Source organism: Callithrix jacchus, chromosome 14 (assembly GCF_049354715.1).
Source record: "Callithrix jacchus isolate 240 chromosome 14, calJac240_pri, whole genome shotgun sequence".
In the NCBI taxonomy this organism is placed as follows: domain Eukaryota; kingdom Metazoa; phylum Chordata; class Mammalia; order Primates; family Cebidae; genus Callithrix; species Callithrix jacchus.
The window spans coordinates 6,777,760-6,798,274 of record NC_133515.1 but is presented as its reverse complement, the minus strand read 5'-3'; the positions used below and the strand labels follow the sequence as shown (position 1 = coordinate 6,798,274).

General features: G+C 50.2%; 2 protein-coding genes across 4 annotated transcripts; both read left to right on the top strand.

Moving 5' to 3' along the window:
* Window positions 1–412: 412 nt before the first annotated feature.
* Window positions 413–15,619, top strand: ANKRD39 (ankyrin repeat domain 39). 3 transcript variants are annotated; one of them, XM_035271609.3, is made up of 5 exons: window positions 413–540; window positions 5,122–5,225; window positions 5,906–6,109; window positions 11,000–11,175; window positions 15,483–15,619. In XM_035271609.3, exons 1-4 carry the CDS (start codon window positions 441–443, stop codon window positions 11,141–11,143), a joined length of 552 nt encoding a protein of 183 aa, XP_035127500.1. In that variant the 5' UTR covers window positions 413–440; the 3' UTR covers window positions 11,144–11,175; window positions 15,483–15,619. The 3 variants fall into 3 exon arrangements, with proteins under 3 accessions (XP_035127500.1, XP_008978329.1, XP_008978331.1); XM_008980081.5 differs by lacking the exon at window positions 15,483–15,619 and having other exon boundaries at window positions 11,000–11,391; XM_008980083.5 differs by lacking the exon at window positions 15,483–15,619 and having other exon boundaries at window positions 10,915–11,391.
* Window positions 14,026–19,670, top strand: ANKRD23 (ankyrin repeat domain 23). The gene is made up of 9 exons (XM_002757386.6): window positions 14,026–14,081; window positions 15,483–15,629; window positions 15,810–15,938; window positions 16,738–16,863; window positions 17,122–17,220; window positions 17,308–17,406; window positions 17,553–17,651; window positions 17,798–17,896; window positions 17,983–19,670. The coding sequence occupies exons 1-9, from the start codon at window positions 14,055–14,057 to the stop codon at window positions 18,076–18,078; spliced, it is 921 nt and encodes a 306-aa protein (XP_002757432.3). The 5' UTR covers window positions 14,026–14,054; the 3' UTR covers window positions 18,079–19,670.
* Window positions 19,671–20,515: the final 845 nt, after the last annotated feature.

Below are 20,515 nucleotides of genomic sequence, written 5' to 3'. Positions count from 1 at the left end.
GACCGCGGAGCGAGCCGGCGCACCAGTCCTGGGAGCCCGGCGGGACTAGGGGCGGTAACAAGAGGAGCCTGCAAAGCCGCTGGAGGGCTGGGCCCTGGCGAAGGAAAAGGGAAAACTCCCCACCCGACCCAGAGGCCTCATCCCTACACCCTGCAAAGCCCGGCGGCCCAGCGCGTCAGGGCGCGCGGTTCTCGGAACTCAGCACCTCTGCCTTCAGCTTAGCCTCGGACGCCCTCGCGCGGCTGCCTCGGGGTACAGTCCGGCGCAATAAGTCCCGCCCTACCACTGCGATTGGGTTGGGAGCTAAGGCCTAGGCGTTTGATTGGTCAGCTTTGGCAAGGAGGCGGGACTACGATGATAGCGTAGGACGCCGAACTGCCAGATAGGGTACGCGGGGCGGGCCTGAAATCCTGGGGTGGTTGGTTGGGGTGGGAGCCGGGATGGCGACGCCGCGGCCCTGCCCGGACGGGCCCTGCTGCCCGCATCCCAGCGCAGTGCTCGGTGTACAGCAGACGCTGGAGGAGATGGACTTCGAGAGGGGTGAGGCGGCCGCGCGGCCCTGCCGGCTCTTCCCAGGCCCCGGCCTAAGGAGGAGGCGCCAGGTTAAGGAGGGGTGGTTGAACTAGGCCCTGAGAGCTTGGGGCCTGGTGAGAGACGGCGGGCGGGACTCCAGGCTCCCGCATCCCGAGAGCATACCAAGTGTCTCCTGCATGAGCCCTGTCCCGCGGGCGGCGGCGAAGCCGACGCACTGGTTTCCGTAACCTTTCCGAGTGACGGGGGACAACACTGCTTGGGAGACACAAGTCTGCTCAGGTATTGGAGAGAGGGACCGGGGAGCAGAATCTGCACCTGGGGCATTGCGCCCATCCTGAGGGGCATGGAGCTGCAGGCCTGGGGGCTGCTTGGTGAAGGAGGACACTGGCCCTTGCTTAACCCCGGGTGCCAGGCAGCATGCATGCTTTAGAGACAGCAGGAGCTTAGCACGGGCAGCCTTCAAGTCAGGGCATCTCATCTGTGGGACCCAGAGAGGTAACACGTTTGCCCCGGATTACACGGAGATTATGTTGCCAGTAGGAACAGAGGAAGGCGGGAAATCAAGGTGCTTCTTCTGGGTGTTGGGAACCACTGTGCTACTATGCTGTGTCATCTGTCCGTGCGGTCGCAGCCAGTGCAGTAACAACAATGCTGCCCTTGATTGCCACTGCTGTGTAAGCATTAGCATAGAACTCTTTCTTTACCATGGTTCTGGCACCTGCCTACTTCCCTCCACCTCTCCTACCACTGCCTTCTGCACTGCTGAGGTGGTTGCCTCAGATGGTCTTTCGGCTTCCATGCTTGCCCTCCTACAGGGTTTTCTACTCTCACAAAGCAGCCAGAATGGCTTTTTGAAAATGAGAAATCTCTGTGGCCAGGCGCAGTGGCTCACGCCTGTAATCCCAGCATTTTGGGAGGCCGAGGCGGGTGGATCACCTGAGGTCAGGGGTTTGAGACCAGCCTGACCAACATGGAGAAACTCCATCTCTACTAAATGATTTTTCCCTGGCCCCCTCCCCCACCATCTCTACTAAAAATACAAAAAATTAGCCGGGCGTGGTGGCACATGCCTGTAATCCCAGCTACTCGGGAGGCTGAGGCAAGAGAATCGCTCGAACCCAGGAGACGGAGGTTGCAATGAGCTGAGATTGTGCCATTGCACTCCAGCCTGGGCAACAAGAGCGAAACTCCGTCTCAAAAAAAGGAAAGAAAAGAAAAAGAAAACTCGGATCATTCCCTGTTACGGCTTACAAAGCTCTGTGGACCCACTGCTGCTGGCTCTACTTCTCTCCCTCATTTTATTTCTCATGCTTTTCTTCTCCCAATCACTATGCTGCAGCCACACTGGTCTTGTTTTGGTGTCTCAAATATGCAAGACCTTTGCCTGAATTAAGGCCATTGGACTTGCTGATGGGCTTCCTTACAACTGTTAAACTAGCTGATGTTATTTTTCAGATCCCAGCTCCAATGTTATTTCTTCAGAGGCCTTCCCTAAACATCCTGGTTCTCAACTGGGGCAGTTCTGCCTTTTAAGGGACTTCGGCAGTGTCTGGAGACATTTTGGGTTGTCACAATCTGGAGGCTGCTACAGGCCTGTAGTAGGTAGAGATGAGATGCATTATACATGGTACAGTGCACAGGACAGCTCCCTATGGTAATCATCCAGCCTAAAAAGGTCAATTGTGCTGTTGTTGAGAAGTAAACATTGCCTTGTCCAAAGTTAGGTGCTGGTTACTCTGATGTATCTATCATCTTGCTTTTTTTTTTTTTTTTTTGAAAGAGTCTCCCTCTATTGCCCAGGCTGGAGTGCAGTGGCACAATCTTGGCCCACGGCAACTTCCGCCTCCAGGTGTCTGCCTGGCCCTTAGAGAGTTCACTTGCCTGGGTCAGCTTTTATGAAAGATCCAGATTTTTATTTTTATTTTTTTTTTTGAGACAGAGTTTCGCTGTTGTTACCCAGACTGGAGTGCAATGGCACGATCTCGGCTCATCGCAACCTCCGCCTTCTGGGTTCAAGCAATTCTCCTGCCTCAGCCTCCCGAGTAGCTGGGACTACAGGCGCGCACCACCATGCCCAGCTAATTTTTGTATTTTTAGTAGAGACAGGGTTTCACCTTGTTGACCAGGATGGTCTCCATCTCTTGACCTCGTGATCCACCTGTCTTGGCCTCCCAAAGTGCTGAGATTATAGGCGTGAGCCACCGTGCCCGGCCAAATGTTTAAATCATTTTTTCTTTTTCCTTTTTTTGAGATGGAGTCTATTGCCAGGCTGAAGTGCAGTGGCATCATCTTAGCTCACTGCAACCTCCAGCTCCCTGGTTCAAGTGATTCTCCTGCCTTAGCCTCCCGAGTAGCTGGAATTACAGGCATGAGCCACCACACCTGGATAATTTTTGTATTTTTTTTTTAGTAGAGACAGGGTTTCACCATGTTTGTCAGGCTGGTCTTGAACTCCTGACCTTGTGATCCACCGGCCTCCCAAAGTGTTGGGATTACAGGCGTGAGCCACAGCGCCTGGCTGAAAGATCCAGATTATAATAGATTCTTAGCTTGGAGTTTTTGTTCTATAAAGGTACAGATATCCTTCCCATACCTCCAATTTGCATAGGTCAGGGTAGCTGGTTTTTTGGTTTTCTTTTCTGCCTTTGCTATCTTCTCACACCTATTTGAATAGTACCTTTTCTCATGATCTTTAGGTTTCTGTTCTAAGGTTGCCTTATCAGAGGGGCCATCCTTGACCATTGCTCATTCCCTCCTATGGTTTTTCTTCAGAGCATTTAGCACCACCAGACTTATTATTATTATTATTATTTTTGAGATGGAGTCTTGCTGTGTTGCCCAGACTGGAGTGCAGTGGTGCAATCTCCGCTCACTGCAACCTCCACCTCCACCTTCAAGCAATTCTATTTAAGCCTCCCAAGTAGCTGGGACTACATGTACATGCCACTGTGCCTGGCTAATTTTTGTTTTTTTAATAGAGATGAGGTTTTGCCATGTTGGCCAGGCTGGTCTCGAACTACTGACCTCAGGTGATCCATCCACTTCGGTTTTCCAAAGTGCTGGGATTACAGGCATGAGCCATTGCACCCAGCCCACCAGACTTATTTTATAAAATTTATAGGCTATATATGTGTGAAATTATAACAACTGTATATAAAATGTTTATATAGTATACATAAATATATAACAAATATATAGATGATATATATATTTGATGGTATATGTAAAAAAATAGATATATTTGGTGTCTATCTTTTTCAGTTAAAATGTAAGCTCTCTGAGGCCGGGCACGGTGGCTCACGCCTATAATCCCAGCACTTTGGGAGGCCGAGGCAGGTCAAGAGATTGAGACCATCCTGGTCAGCAAGGTGAAACCCCGTCTCTAAAATATAAAAATACAAAAAAATTAGCTGGGCATGGTGGTGCACGCCTGTAGTCCCAGCTACTTGGGTGGCTGAGGCAGGAGAATTGCTTGAACCCAGGAGGCAGAGGTTGCAGTGAGCCGAGATCGTGCCATTGCACTCCAGTCTGGGTAACAACAACAAAAAAACTCCATCTAAAAAAAAAAAAAAAAAGAATGTAAGCTCTCTGAGGCCTAAAATTTAGGGTGGATCTTTTATTCTCTGTTGATTTCTAGTGCCTAGAACAGTGCCACACACCCAGTAAATAAAAACTTGCTGAATGAATGAATTACCTGGGCGTGGCAGCTTGCTTTGCAAGGCAGGAGATAGAGACTGTCCAGCCCCAGTCTGTCACGCTAGGGCACTTCCTGCCTGCTGGCTTTTTGCACAGATCCTTGCCCCAGCTCCTGCCATGTGTGTAGCAGCGGCTTTCACTCTAGACCCTGCCTAGGTGTTTGCACCAGAGCCCCTGAGCTGTGTGTGCAGCTCCGAGTGCACTTCAGATTCACAGCTTCAGTGACCTCACCACCGTGACTATGGTTCTCACTTTGTGAAATTTCCTTTTATTGCTTTTGAATTTTTTTTTTTTTTTTTTTTGAGATGGTTTCACTTTTGTCACCCAGGCTGGAGTGTAATGGCATGATCTCAGCTCACTGCAACCTCCGCCTCCTGGGTTCAAGTGATTCTCCTGCCTCACCTCCTGAGTAGCTGGGATTACAGGCATGTGCTACCACGCCTGGCTAAATCTGTATTTTTAGTAGAGACAGGGTTTCACCCTCTTGGCCGGGCTGGCCTTGAACTCCTGACCTTAGGTAATCCACCTGCTTCAGTCTCCCAAAGTGCTGGGATTACAGGCACGAGCCATGCACCTGGCCTGAATTTCACTCTAGATCCAAACATTTTAAACATTACTTCATCCAGCACTTCTATGTTTGAAGTGGGATAAAGATGTCTGTGTCTGCCCAGTCTTTCTGTCCTGAAGAGACGTGCCCCTATCTGTCTTGTTCACAGCTAAGTCACCAGCACCCAGAACAAACCTTGACACAGAGGAGTACTCAGTTGATATTTGTTGAAGGAATGAGTATTCTCTATTTTATAGACAAGAAAACTGAGGTCAAGAGGCAAAGGAAGCTCTGAAACTCCCAGTCATTCAGCATCATTCAGTGCTTTGGTCGATTTTCTGCAGGAATCTGGTCAGCAGCCCTGAATGGAGACTTGGGCCGAGTGAAACATTTAATCCAGAAGGCCGAGGACCCGAGTCAGCCTGACTCAGCTGGCTACACTGCGCTGGTGAGCTAGGGAGGAGCACGGGGTCGGGAGAGAGAAGCATTAAGTCAGGAGACACCTGCTTTCTGAGCAGGGGGATTAATGTTTACCTCTTATTGTCTCCCTCCCTTTCTTCTCTTCCAGCAAAATTTCTGGATTTTTTAAATTAGTGTGAGAGCTTTACAGCAATAATTTAGTTGTTTTTTTGTTTTTTTTTTTTTGAGATAAAGTCTTGCTCTGTCACTCAGGCTGGAGTGCAGTGGCACACTTGGCCCACTGCAACCTCTGCCTCCCAGGTTCAAGTGATTCTCCTGCCTCAGCCTCCTGAGTAGCTGGGACTATAGGTGTGCACCACTACGTCCAGCTAATTTTTGTATTTTTAGTAGAAATGGGGTTTCACCACATTGGCCAGGCTGGTCTCCAACTCCTGACCTTAGGTGATCTGCCTGCTTTGGCCTCCCAAAGTGCTGGGATTACAGGCATGAGTCACTGATTCTGTGAGATAGGAATGATCATTTTCCCCATTTCTCAGTTGAACAAACCCAGTTTAGTTATGCAGAAGCTTGCCCAGGTCACATGGCTGCTGGAGGTGGCACCTGAGATAACTCCAGGCCCCTCACTGCAGGGGGCTGTGCTCCCACCTCTCCACCACACTGTTGCCTGCCTGGCTTCTGCCATCTTACCTCGGTCTCTGTTCCCTGCAGCACTATGCCAGCCGCAATGGGCATTACGCTGTGTGCCAGTTCCTGCTGGAAAGCGGAGCTAATTGTGATGCCCAGACCCATGGGGGTGCCACTGCTCTGCACCGAGCCAGCTACTGTGGGCACACTGAAATTGCACGGCTCCTGCTATCACATGGGTCCAACCCCAGGGTGGTGGATGACGAAGGCATGACAAGTCTGCATAAGGTGGGCCCCTTCCCCCTTCCAAAAATGTTGTTTCCCTTTTTTTAAAGTTATAACATGTTCATGTAGAAAACAGGAAAACAGAAAAGCAGAGATAAGACAGTTAAAGTCATTTGTAATCCCCTTGCTCACCTGTCATCACTTTAGGACTAATGGATAATTCTCTAGCCTTTTTTCTGAGCATATAAATTACAATGTAGTTTTCTTTCCCTTAGTGACATATCATGAAGCCTTTTCCATATAGTTTTCTGAAACTTATATATACTCTCACCTGTCCCTGTAGTTCACTCGCTATGTTAGACAAAGTGATCATTTAATTAAACTCTTTCTTGCTGGAAATACCTGTGCATGGTAAACAATCTGAAGAGCACACAAAGGCATCCTATGAAAGCGAGTTTCCCTCCCATCCAACTCCTCATCCCTCAGTCTTCTTTAAGGCATTCACTTTATCAATTTTTTTTTTTTTCCTTTTTTTATGGGGAATGGGGTCTCACTGGATTGCCCAGGCTGGTCTCAAACTCCTGGCCTCAATCAATCCTCCTGCCTCTGCCTCCCTAAGTGCTGAGATTACAGGTGTGAGCCACCCTGCTTGGCCACTTTATTGAGTTTGCAGGCATCTTTGAGAGGTGGTCTGTGCATATGTGGCATATGTGTATAAATCATATATGTGTGTAAATCATGTGTAAATCTAGTCCTCTCTCACCCCTTCTTTGGTTTTCTCCCAGAGCAATGGTTTAAAGCGGTTCTGATCGTGCCACGCCCCGACTTGGAGTCCTTCAGAGGCTTGCTTTCTTCAGGTTCATGAATTATTTTGAAGGTTTTCTGGGGTTTGATCTTGCCCTCTTCTCCAGTTTTTTTTTTCCTTCTCTTTTTTTCCCCCAACCCTCCAGTTTTCTTCTGAGCAGTTCCCTTGTCTCTTACACTCAGAGGCCCTACTAATCATTCTTCTTTTCTCTTCTCTTTTTTTTTTTTTGAGAAAGGGTTGTGCTCTGTCACTCAGGCTGGAGTACAGTGGCATGATTACAGCTCACTGCAGCCCCGACTTCCTATGCTTAAGTGATCCTCCCACCTCAGGAGGCTAAGGTGGAACTGCTAGGACTATAGGCATGCATCACCATGACCGGCTATTTATTTGTTTTTATTTTTTTATTTTTTGAGACAAAGTCTCACTTTTTCACCCAGGCTGGAGTACAAGTGCATGATCACAGCTTACTGTAGCCTTGACCTCCTGGGCTCAAGCAATGCTCCCATCTTAGCCTCCCAAGTAGCTGGGACTACAGGCGCATGCCACCACACCTGGCTAATTTTTGTAGAGACAGCTTCACCACATTGCCCAGGCTTTTAAAATTATTATTAGGAGTAGTACAGACAGAGTATCTCACTATGTTGCCCAGGCTGGTCTCAACTCCTGGGCCCAAGCGATCCTCCCAAAGTGCTGGGATTACAGGTGTGAGTGATCACATCCAGCCATTTTAATTTGCTTGAACCTACTACTCTGTCCTCCCAGAGCCATATATAACAAGCCATATATAACCCTGTCTGGGTGCCTCTCCCCTCCAGTTTTTTTATCTGGCTTTCTTCTGGATCTTAGCTTACATTTCACACCCCATGAGAGCCTTTCTTGATCCCCAGACATGGTTAACTCACCTGGATATGTGCCTAACTGTATGTACCATGGACTCAACTTTTCCTAATTCCGGTACCTCTTGAAATCCCTGTTTGAAGTCTACATGTCTCAGTAGAGACAGCTTGGGCTTTGTCCTGTTTAAATTGTTGCAGCCTTGCTGGGCTCGATGGCTCATGCCTGTAATCCCAGCACTTTGGGAGGCCAAGGCAGGCAGATTGCTTGAGTCCAGGAGTTTGAGACCAAACTGGGCAATAGGGCAAAACCCATCTCTACTAAAAATACAAAAATTGACTGGGCGTGGTGGCTCACGCCTGTAATCCCAGCACTTTGGGAGGCCGAGGCGGGTGGATCACGAGGTCAAGAGATCGAGACCACCCTGGTCAACATGGTGAAACCCCGTCTCTACTAAAAATACAAAAAATTAGCTGGGCGTGGTGGCGCATGCCTGTAATCCCAGCTGCTCAGGAGGCTGAGGCAGGAGAATTGCCTGAACCCAGGAGGCGGAGGTTGCGGTGAACCGAGATTGCGCCATTGCACTCCAGCCTGGGTAAGAAGAGCGAAACTCCGTCTCAAAAAAAAAAAAAATTAGCCAGGAATTCCAGCTACTTGGGAGACTGAGGCACAAAAATCACTTGAATCCTGGAGATGGAGGGTGCAGTGAGCCGAGATTGCACCACTGCACTCCAGCCTAGGTGGCACAGAGAGAGTCTATCTAAAAAAAATAAAAACAAACAAAACACATTGCAGCCTTAGCACTTAGCACAGGTGCCCGGTGAATAACACTGAGTGAACAGCTCAATGTTGGGTTTTAAAAAATATCCTTGCCAATTGGATAGACAGATTATTTCTTAATGATGTTGCTCAGGCATTTTTCTGTTACAGTTCACATGATGGATATAAATAGCCAGGATGCTGCTGTGGGTATACCTGCCTGGTGTTTCCCATAGTTAGGTGCATCTTCATCCCTTTTTCTCTCATGCAGATAATGCAAATGTGAGATATTTGAATTGTTTATTGTGTATGTTTTTGTTTTTGTTTTGTTTTGTGACAAGAGTCTCACTCTGTTGCCAGGCTGGAGTGCAGTGGCGCAATCTTGGCTCACTGCAGCCTCCACCTCCCGAGCTCAGGCGATTCTCCTGCCTCAGCCTCCCAAGTAGTTGTAATTACAGGTGTGCGCCACCATACCAGCTAATTTTTTAATATTTTTAGTAGAGACAGTTTCACCATGTTTGCCAGGCTGGTCTTGAACTCCTGACCTCAGGTCATCCACCCACCTTGGCCTCCTAAAGTGTTAGGATTACAGGCGTGAGCCACTGCACCCAGACTGTGTATGTGTCTTTTAAAACTATTTGCAAACATTGGTGCTTTTTGTAAAAATTATTTGAGATGCATCTCACAACTGCTCACTGCCTGAAGGCAGTGGAATTGAGAGCTTTGGTTCTGTACTCATCAGGAGGACCAGCTGAGTAAAGATTTGGATTCAAATTTGGGATGTCGGTTGCCTCTAGTTTAATTTTGATACCTCTCAAAAGCCCCTGTAGTCTATCAATTTGTCTGTTGGGAGGAGTAGGAAATATAGTGGTTCACAGAGTTATTAAGAGTCCAGGCAAACCTGGTTTAGAATCCCAGGTGACCACATTAGCCCTGTGACTTTGGGCAAGCCAATTATTAAGCCTAAATTTCTTCATCTGTAAAATGGGAATAATGATGATTCTTGCCTGTGAGGGCTATTGTGAAAGTTAAATAAGATAATCTGTGTAAATCACTTAACTGTATTTTTTGGAGGAGGTAGGTTAGAAATTGACATCCAGACTAGGATCTTCTACCTTAAAAAAGAAGAAGAGAACACAGAAACCTGGCCCCAGTCTTTCCCTGCCTGTCTAAAGGTTTCCTGGCCAGGCTCTTTGGCTCATGCCTATAATCCCAGCACTTTGAGAGGCTGAGGTAGGAGGATTGCTTGAGTACAGGAGCTTGAGACCAGCCTGTGCAACATGGTGAGACCCTGTCTCTATTTTTTTTTTAGAGATAGAGTCTCATTCTATCGCCCAAGCTGGAGTGCAGTGGTGCGATCTCGACTCACTGCAAACTCTGCCTCCCAGGTTCAAGTGATTCTCATGCTTCAGCCTCCTGAGTAGCTGGAATTACAAGTGCACACCACCACGCCCAGCTAATTTTTGTATTTTTAGCAGAGATGGGGTTTTACCATGTTGCCAGACTGGTCTCAAACTCCTGACCCCAAGTGATCTGCCCACCTCAGCTTCCCAAAGTGCTGAGATTATAGGCGTGAGCCACCATACCCAGCCCTGTCTCTATTTTTTTAAATTCAAAATAAATATATATATTTTTAAACTTTAGCCAAGTACAGACGAGGTGCAGTGGCTGTAATCTCAGCTACTTCGGAGGCTGAGGCAGGAGGATCACTTGAGCCCAGGAGTTGCAGTGAGCTATAATTGCACTACAAACGCCAGCCTGGGTAACACAGTAAGACCCTGTCTCTAAAACATAAAGATAAAAATTTTTAAATATAAGAAAATAAACAAAAGTTCCCAAAGGGTGGGTGCCATGTCTGGTGCCTCCCGTGCCCACAAAGCACAACTCCCTGTAGGTGATGTGTGCAGGTTTGTGAGCAATGCCTGGAGATACAAGGTGCTGTACTCATTTTTATTTACTTAGGTCTGTATGTATGTATTTATTTCTTTTTAAGATGGAGTTTTGCTCCTGTTGCCCAGGCTGGAGTGCAATGGCATAATCTTGGCTCACAGCAACCTCCACCTCCCACGTTCAAGTGATCCCCTTCCTCAGCCTCCCCAGTAGCTGGGATTACAGGCATGCGCCACCACACCTGGCTAATTTTGTATTTTTAGTAGAGATGGGGTTTCTCCCTGTTGGTCAGGCTGGTCTTGAACTCCCCACCTCAGGTGATCCACCCACCTCAGCTTCCCAAAGTGCTGGGATTATAGGCGTGAGCCACCGCGCCCGGCCTCGTTTTTAATGTGTAGGTCTGGCCAAAGACAAGAATGGCCAACCTGGCAAAGGACACAAGAAAGAAAAACTGAGGCTAACTGCGAGAATGACACTGGGGTACTCCACAAATATGTATAAAGTCATTGGGATTTGGTGGGAATTAAGAGAAATCTACTCAAACAGCTGTGTCTCTATTTCCATGAGTCCCCTTTTTTAGAAGAAAGAAGTCCCTGAAGGTGGAACAAGAAAGAGCAGAGCCCAGTGTGGGGTATGTGCTTTGATTCCAGCCTCTCTCTCTGCAGGCTGCTGAGAGGGGTCATGGGGACATCTGCTCCCTCCTTCTTCAACACAGTCCAGCCCTGAAGGCCGTCCGGGACCGAAAAGCACGGCTAGCATGTGACCTGCTGCCCTGCAACAGTGACCTGCAGGACCTGCTATCCAGCTGAGCTGGCACCCTGTCTTCAGCTGCCTTTCAAGGGTACACAGACCAGTTCTCCAAGCCCCTGCGTTGGTCAGCATCCATGAACTGAGGCCAGATGACCCGGGAAGAGCCCCAGTCTGGTCACTGTGGAAGTGAGGGAGTAGATTTGGTGTGGCTGAAAGTATTTAAGCCTGGACAGATGATCATATTCTAAATTAGTTCATATGAGACATCTATTCATTTGGAAAAAAATAAAGTTATATCCTTACCTCATCCCACACACCAAGATAAATTACAAGATTAAAGATCTAAATATAAAAACACAAAACCATGTAAGGATTAGAAGAAAATAGGGACTATGTGACAAGCTGCTTTCTAGCTGAATGCCCTTGGTAAAAGTCACTTTAGCTGTGTGCCCCTCCGTTTTCTCTTTTGTAATGAGAATGGTTATCATAGGACCTGCCTCAGAGTCATCATGGGACGAGGTGAGTGTGCACTCGGTGAGCCCTCGAGAGCATGCCTGGCGCGTGGTAACCAGCCTCGGGGAGGCCTGCTTCCCCAGCTCCTCATCAGCCCTTCACGCATACCATGATTTCATTCATTTTAACACTCCGATGGGAAAAAGGGCTGTGGCTTTCAGTTTTCATTGCTGGTTTGAGCACCTGTGTCTTCTGTGAGCTGCCTGCCTGAGCCAATTTTAGAAATGCTTCGTATTGATTCATAGGAGTGTTTATATTCTAGATCCTGATCCTTTGTTTTATATATGTATTTTTTTGGTTTTATGCTGTCACTTTGTTTGTTTGTATCCATTCATGGGATTTGGTACAGCCACTGTAGATGGCAGTTTGACAGTAGCTATTTAAATTTAAATGAGCAGAACCAATAATCTGATTTCTCTGTAGCTATGTAGAGAAATGTTCTTCCATGGTTACAAAGATGTTTATTTACAGGAGCATTTATAAATAGGTGCATTGGAGCATGGGGTGTAATGTTAAAAAAAAAAAGAGAGAGAGAGAACCAACTCCTCCCTGATAGGGAGTGGTTGAGTTCTACAGACCCGAGTTCTCTGCCATGCAGCTGGGCACAGCTTGCTGACAGGAGAGTGCTGCTTGTGTCCACAGTGGGGGACCCTTTTCACACAGGACACACCTGGAGAATGTGATTGCCTCTCAGCCTTTTGGCTAAGATCAAGTATAAATGTATGGATCTATACGTGGAAGTAGGCCAGGTGCGGTGGTTCACACCTGTAATCCCAGCACTTGGGAGACCGAGGAGGGAGGATCACCTGAGGTCAGGATTTCGAGACCAGCCTGGTTAATACGGTGAAACCCTGTCTCTACTAAAAATACAAATCTTAGCCAGGCATGGTAGCGCATGCCTAGTAATCCCATTTACTCGGGAGACTGAAGCAGGAAAATTGCTTGAACCTGGGAGATGGAGGTTTCAGTTAGCCAAGATTGTATACCATTGCACTCCAGCCTGGGTAACAAGAGTGAAACTCCATCTCAAAAAAAAACATCTTTGTCTGAAAAAAGCACCCTAAATTTAGCCTAAGAACTGAGTTTTTGGCTGGGTGCAATGGCTTACACCTATAATCCCAGCACTTTGGGAGGCCAAAGCCAGCAGATCACTTAAGGTCAGGAGTTCAAGATGAGCCTGGCCAACACGGTAAAACCCAATTAAAAATACAAAAAATTAGCTGGACATAGTGGCAGTCACCTGTAATCCCAGCTACTTGGGAGGCTGAAGCAGGAGAACTGCTTGAACCGAGGAGGCAGAGGTTGCAGCGAGCTGAGATCACGCCACTGTACTCCCAGCCTGGGCAACAGAGTGAGACTCTGTCTCAAAATTTAAAAAAAAAAAAAAAAAAAGTTTTCTAAGAAAGCTCTGACTTTCCTTGAGTTCTCTGAAAATGTGGAAGCCCTTCACAGAGGCCAGCTCTAAGAGCTGGGCAGCCGTTTGGGGCTTGTGACTGTCCTTGGCCACAGTTCTCCCTCCTTGTGTCCTGGTCATCTCTGCTTACATTGCTTCGATTCTGGGGTCTTATTTACTGGCTATCTGATTTCCTTGCAAAGGCCAAGGTGGAGTTCAAGGTCCAGCTGGGTGAAGGGTGTGGCTGGCTTCCTGAGAATTAGGAAAGGTGATTGGTGGCTTGAGACACATTGCTCTGTGGCTGGATTTCATGGTTACTATTCCATCCTGGGACCTGGCGCAGATCTGTCTCCCCTTCCCTGTGGAGAGGGCTGTTCCTTCCCTGGAGAGCATCTGGTAGGAGCCTGTGGAGGGGCGGGAGACTTCCAGAGGCCTGGGGACAAGCACTAGGCTTGGCTCTGGAGCTGGGGTAGCTGCCATGGGTTCTCAGAGAGCTGGGGGAGGAGCAGAGGAGCCCAGGGGCACAGGGAAGGGCGTCCTTGAAACTGCAGGTTGGGAGGTCACAGTTACCTCTTGTGGCCACCAGGAGGGCTGATGCTATAGGCTGGCCGCTCGTGCCTTCCTGACCATCACCCCGTCAAGCTTCTGGTCTCCCAGACTGGGAGGCTGAGCTTTCAGGTTTGTAGGCAGATGGCCCTACAACATGGAGGCCCAGGCTGAGCTTTCTTCACAAGTGGCATCTAAACTTCGGAGAGGGGCACACGTTTCACCTGAATCTGGACTAGCAGCTTGTTGGTTAAATAGCCTGAGGTGTGGGGCATGGCAGAGATGCGGGAGTGGGTGTCGGAGGATGTAGCCAACTCAGCTCCAAACAGCTCCTTTTCCTGTCCCCAGTGGGCTGCATTCCCAGACTGGTATTTTGGTTGGTGTGACAGAGTCCCAGAGTCATCTGGCCCAGGCACAAGCCTCTGGGCCAGTTCTTTCCTCCCCACCCCCAGGTGCTCCTATAAATGGCTGAGCAGCTCAGCTCTTCTCACTGGGGGGTGTGAGGAATAGGGGGGACCATGGACTTCCTCAGCATTCAGCAGTTGGTAAGGATGTGGGATGGAGGCGGGAGGCACCCCGGGACTGGCTTGGCAGGAGGAGGCTGTCTGGCTAGAGGAGTGCTGGCAGCTTCTTTCTGTGGTGTGAGAGTCAAGTCTTAGGAGCAAGGAAGCATGCAGTTCTTTTATAAAAATCTGTTTTTTTGAAATGGAGTCTTGCTATGTTGTCCAGCCTGGCCTTCAACTCCCAGGCTCAAGTGATCCTCCCACCTGGGCCTCCTGAGTAGCTGGGACTCCAGGCGTGAACCACCACACCCAGCTGAGCATGCAGTTCTTTTGGTGTGTCTGCTGGGTGCTCATGTGAGGTGCTGAGAGGGTTAGGGAACAAGTCAAAGGGGAAAGGAGACATGAAAATCCTTGAGTTCAGTAAGTTTTGCCCTGGATGTCACCAGGGCAAAAGAGGAACGGATAATGGCAGTTTACTTTGGAAGATGCAGGTGTAGCTGAGCATCATGATAGTTGTTGCTCTGGAAATGGCCAGGGGGCCTGGCTGTCTTGGGGATGGGGAATGGTGCTCTTGTGCTTCCTGGGCAGTGAGAGAAACAGTGGTGCTTGGGGATGTCAGTTTTCGTGAGGAGGGGCATAGAAGGTGTATGGTGCAGTCTCTGCTAGGAGACCAGTGCAGGGAAGTGTTAGGTTGCTAGAGTTCTTTAGAAGAAATATGGTTCTACCTGGCTGGAAAGCCCTAGGCTCTGTTACCCTGTCATTCCAGCCTGTTCTTTCCCCACAGCATGCCAATTCCTCAGTGCTCCCCAGCTCCTGAAGTCCTTAGGTGGGGCCTGGCAGGAGGCAACATGGATGTTTGCTGCAGAGGCCCTGCCCCAGGCACAGGTCCCAATAACTTATAACCTTCACAACTCCTTTAGGCAAGTGCTTAAAGTGTTTGAGCTTAAATGTAACTTCAAAAGGAGCCTGAACTGAACCCAGGCATTTAGAATTTTACCACGGGGGCTTCTCCTCTGTCCCTCTAAGCTTGGAGTCAGGTGGCAGTAGGTGTGATCTGGTAGGAATCTTAAGGACAACAGCATGGGGGAAGCTAAGGTGTCATCTGCCTTGAGGCTACCTGGGCACACACCCAGCAGTATAAATAGATATCGGCCTCTTGTTCCCCCAGCTGCTGCACAGGAGCAGGGTAGGCGGGGATCTGTTGTTCCCCTGGGTGTCAGCTGATGTCAACCTGATGCCACAGTTGTGGAGCCAGCAGCACCCACAGGGTGAAGGAGCTTGCCAGCACTCTGGACTGCCAGGGCTTTGAGGCTGACTCCCATCCCGTGCACCAGACTTGTGACATCCACCCTTGTCAGACAGCTGGCTGGTACTGCACAGCTGTTTTCTTAAGGAGGGTTCCTCCAATTTTCCCGACTCAGTACTCCTATAATATTCCTACAGGTAAGTGAAGAAAGAGATGAAGGGAAAGTGTTGAGATTTGGACATGGAGTTCCTGACCCTAGAGGCTGGCCTAGTGACTGGAGGAGGGGCCCCCAAGAGGCTGTGGCCCATGAGAAGCTGAAATTGGAAGAAGAAAAGAAGAGAAAAGTGAGAGAGGGGCAGGGGTGGGGTTGGGGGGTGGTTAAACCCTGAGGCCGGCTGAGCAGTGAGGCCTGGAGGGGCTCTGGTGGGGCGAGAAGCTGGTGTCTCCTGTCGGCAGGGCGGAGAGGTCCCGACCAGTGGCTGATGGCTGGCATGGTCTTGTTTTTTGCCCACATTCTGCTCCAGCTGGAAAGATTTAGCAGTTCCAGAGTTAATCTGAATAATCTGGCTGACTTGGAAAATTTGGTTCAAAGACGGAGAGAAAAAAGACTGAGACACAGAGTCCCCCCCAAGAAACCTGAGCCCTTGGTTAAGGTGAGTGGGAGTTCAGGATTTGGGCAGTGCACATACCAGGGCTCCAGTTCCAAAGGAAGGGCTTGGGGAGGGGTAGGCACTGCAGGCCAGGAACACACAGCCAGTGAAATCCACTCGAGCCCCCATGGATGTGTCCACCACAGCTGCCGCAACAAAGTCCCACAGCCTGGACAGCCTCAACAGCAGGCGTGTGTCAACTCCCAGTCCTGGGTGCTGGAAGGCTGAGCGGAAGGTGTCAGTGGATCTGGTTCTGAGAGCGGTGAGGGAAGAATCCCTTCATGCCTCTCTGGCTTCTGGTGAATGCTGGCAATCTTTGGCATTCCTTGGCTTGCAGATGATCACCCGACTCCGCCCTCATGTTCACTGGGCATTCTGTGTGCATGCCTGTGTCCATGTGTCCCCTTCCATAAGGACATCAGTCACACGGGATTAGAGCTCACTTTAACACAAGTTGCATTGGTAAGGGGCCCATCATACTCAGGCATGACCTCATTTTAACTTACTACATCTTCAGTGGCTCTGTTTCCAAACAAGGTCACATTCTGAGGTACCTGGGGTTAGGACTTCATGACTTCATATGATTCTTGGGGAGATACAAGTCAATCCATAACACACACACACACACACACGGTGTCTATTCACTTGGGGTGGGATTAGACTAAGAAACTGCATTAGTACAAGCCAGCTGTGCCAGTCCTCAGTTGGCTGTCTAGGACATGCAGGCCAGGTGGTGAAGCTGTGCCATTTTGGGCACCTGTGGCCTTTGGGAATGATTTGGTCTTGTTTTCAATTGACCTAGCCGCAGCCCCAGGCCCAGGTAGAGCCTGTGGGCCTGGAGATGTTCCTGAAGGCAGCTGCTGAGAACCAGGAGTCTCTGATTGACAAGTACCTGACAGACGGAGGGGATCCCAATGCCCATGACAAGGTAGCGCAGGTGGGGTTGAGTTGGCTGGCAGCAGCTGCAGTTGCAGGAGCACCACCTTTATTGTGTTCAAGTCCTGGCCTAGGAGGCTGCCGGGCTCTTTACTCTTATGGTGCCTCCAGAGGGAGGGGAGGGAGTGGCCCACTGTGTGGTGGAGGAAGCAGCAATTTCGTTCAGGGACCTGGCCTGGGGAAGGGGACCCCGTGGGGTCGTTAGGGGTGGCTGCGCTCCCTCTGCCTAATCTCCCATCTTTGCCTCCAGCTCCACCGCACCGCCTTGCACTGGGCCTGTCTGAAGGGTCACAGCCAGCTGGTGAACAAGCTGCTGGCAGCAGGTGCCACAGTGGACGCTCGGGACTTGGTGAGGACTGGGGAAGGCCCAGCCTCAGGTCGATGCCCTGCTTAACATCCCAGCAGCTCTGAGTGCTTGGATGCTTTTGTTCTGCAGCTGGACAGGACACCTGTGTTCTGGGCCTGCCGTGGAGGACATCTGGATATCCTCAAACAGTTGCTTAACCAGGGAGCCCAGGTCAATGCCCGGGACAAGGTACAGGGTACAGTGCTTTGTGGGTCTGTCAGGGACGCAAAGGAGCAGGGAGCAGTCACAGTTCCCGGAGAAGAGGGCATGTAGTCCGGTGGGTTGGGGAGGCCTCGCTAATCCAGACCCAGCACTGACCCCCCACGTGCTCTCAGATCTGGAGCACCCCCCTGCACGTGGCAGTGCGCACCCGGCACCCTGACTGCCTGGAGCACCTCATTGAGTGTGGCGCCCACCTAAACGCACAGGATAAGGTAAGGCAAACGACTGGTCTTCCTGCTTGGGCAGTTCCACTGGGGCAAGGACTGATGAGCCCCAGCCAGGACCAGAGGTGCTATCTGCTCGGTGATAACAGCCCTGACCTTCCCGTGTGAAGCTTGACCACCTGCGTTCTCAACAGGAAGGGGACACGGCTCTGCACGAGGCTGTGCAGCATGGCAGCTACAAAGCCATGAAGCTGCTGCTGCTCTACGGGGCCGACCTGGGGGTGCAAAATATGGTGAGTTCGGGCGCAGCCCCAGCTCCTGTCCTGAGGGTGGGCGGGTGGAGCGCCTGCAAGGGTCTGACCCACACTGTTGCTCCCAGGCCTCAGTGACCCCAGCGCAGCTGGCTCGAGACTGGCAGCGTGGCATCCGGGAGGCCCTGCAGGCCCATGTGGCGCATCCCCGCACCAGGTGCTGAGGTGCTGACTGCAGCCTCACGCCTCATGCACTGCCACCATTCCGTCCCATGCCCCATCCCCGCATCTGCATCTCTGTGGTTCCTGCCCTCAGCTCTGGTTCCTCCCTCTCATGGCTGTGCCTCCTCGGGCATCTGAGAAAGCCCTGGCAGAGGTGCAACACCGGGCTCAGTGTACAGAGACCTCCCTGGCTTCGAGTGTCAGGGGAGTCACCTTCCCTGCTGGGATCAAGAGGCAGGGGAGAGTGTGCGTCCAGATGAGGGGAGGAGAGTGGGGGCCAAGGGCAGAGCCCGAAGGGAGCAGTCCTGAGCTGGAACCACCCAGAGCTGGGTCCGGGAGTCCTCAGTGTCCACTCATCCCAGGATAGGGGGCTTGCCTTGCTCTCCCTGGGGCCAGTCTCTGCTGGTGTGAACTCAGCCTGTGGCCAGCAGATGCCATCCAGGATGGACAAGGAGCAGCGGAGGCAGGCCGTGCAGGGCCAGGCTGGTCTGCTGGCGGATGCCCATGGGCAGGGCTTTCTCCTGGGACTCCATTCCTGTCAGCAGCAACCCTGGCAGTGTCTGGAGCAGCTCTAGACAACTTTAGTCGTAGGGACTCTGGAGGTGGGTTCTGGCCGTCTGGCACAGGCTGCTCAACAGGTGTGAGGTCTCACAGCAACAGAAGTCGAGGACCCACCAGGTTGCCTCAGAAGCCCTAAGACTAATGAGCTGGTGTGTGTTTGAGAGATGCCTTGCACCCACTGTGCACTGGCCCCATTCAGGCTGGCCTGGCACACTGTCGCCTGCTGGTAGCTCTCATGGGGGAAGTGCCTGGGCACTGGGGATTGCTTGTGGCCCACTCAACTCTTGGGGCGGTGGCCCGTAACCCTAGTTTGCCTGAGGCTCTTATGCTCCCTTATGTCCCTAGTACCAGAGCTGGAGCTCTTGGCCTGGAACTCTGCAGCTGCACCCACCCTGCTTGACCCCACCTCAGAGGCCAGGACACTGAGGGGCTCCAAACCCAGCTCACAGGGAAGCAGAGGAAGGCGAGGGCCCCCCTCCCCATCCCTTCCTTGCTCCCTGGTGGTCTAAGGACCCAAGCTCCCTAGACTTCTTCCTCTGACACTGGCTGTACGTTTCAAGTTTCACTGGTGTAGACCTGTACTGCTGGCAGGGCTGGATCCCTAAATGCCAGAAAGTGAATCTTAACAAGCTCTGCCCTCATCTGAGAACCACAGGCTGAGGGAAGGGCTGAAAGCTGCAGGCTCAGCCTCCCTCACATGGGTCATGAGTTACATTAGATATGATCAGGTTGATAGGCATTTGGCCGTGGTTCTTTTTAGTCTACATTTGGTGGCCTTCTCAGGCCCAGAACAAGGCTGTTGTTACTATGTGACCAGTGCTCCACACTAGGGGCACACACCTTTCCACGGGCAGCTCCTGCCCTGTGGCGACAAAGCCAGCGTGCACCCAGACGTTGGTGCCGTGGCGAAGCAGGCATTTAAGATCATGAAGAAGACAACTCCTCATCTAGAAAATGAGGACACTTCAGTGACAAACACACCTTTTTATACTGATCAGTATCTTCTGTTCATTAAAACTGGATATCCATTACAGCCTAACTGTCTTTCCTGGACTCGGGGGAGCCCATACTTTGGTCACCAGGGACCTTCTGGTAAGGCCCAGGCCTGCTTGCCATGCTGGCCGACAGCAAGATAGGGTGAGCACAGAGTGGGCAGGACACAGGGTCCCAGCACCAGGGTCTTGTGCTTAAGGCAGCTCAGCTCACTGACGACAAGGTCAAAGCACAGTGGTTCTCCACTTCAGCTGCTTATCAGAATCACCAGGAAGGTTTAAAAAGTCCTGCTGTCCAGACCTGAAGTCGGAAGCCCTGAGGGGAGGGCCCAGGTATTCTCATGCAGAGGCCACACTTGTCTATATGGGAAACTCTAGGATTCTATAGAAAGCAGACACCTCTGGAGTGCAGCAAAATCTCAGGTACAAGATAAACACACAAAACCTGTTTCTACCTCCTGGAAATGAACATATAGACACAAAAGTTAAAAATATGTACTATTTACAACTGCTTAAAAAATGAAATACTTAGGTTTAAATCTAACAAAACAAGCAATGACTCTGTATGGTGAAAATTACAAAACCTGATGAAATCTAAGATTTAAATAAACATACCATGTTCCTGGATTGTTAGACACAATAAAGGTATCAGTTCTCGTCAAATTAACATACAGGTTGAATGCAGTTCCTATCAAAATCCTAGATGATGTTTTGTGGATGTAACAAGGTTATTCTAAAATTCATATAAAAACTGATAGCGAAAATATTTAGAGAAAGAATAATCAGTCTGATTTCGAGACCTACTATATAGCTATGCGAACCAAGAGTGCAATGCTGGCAGAGGGACAGATGTACAGATCAACAGGGCGGAGAACACGATTGGGAA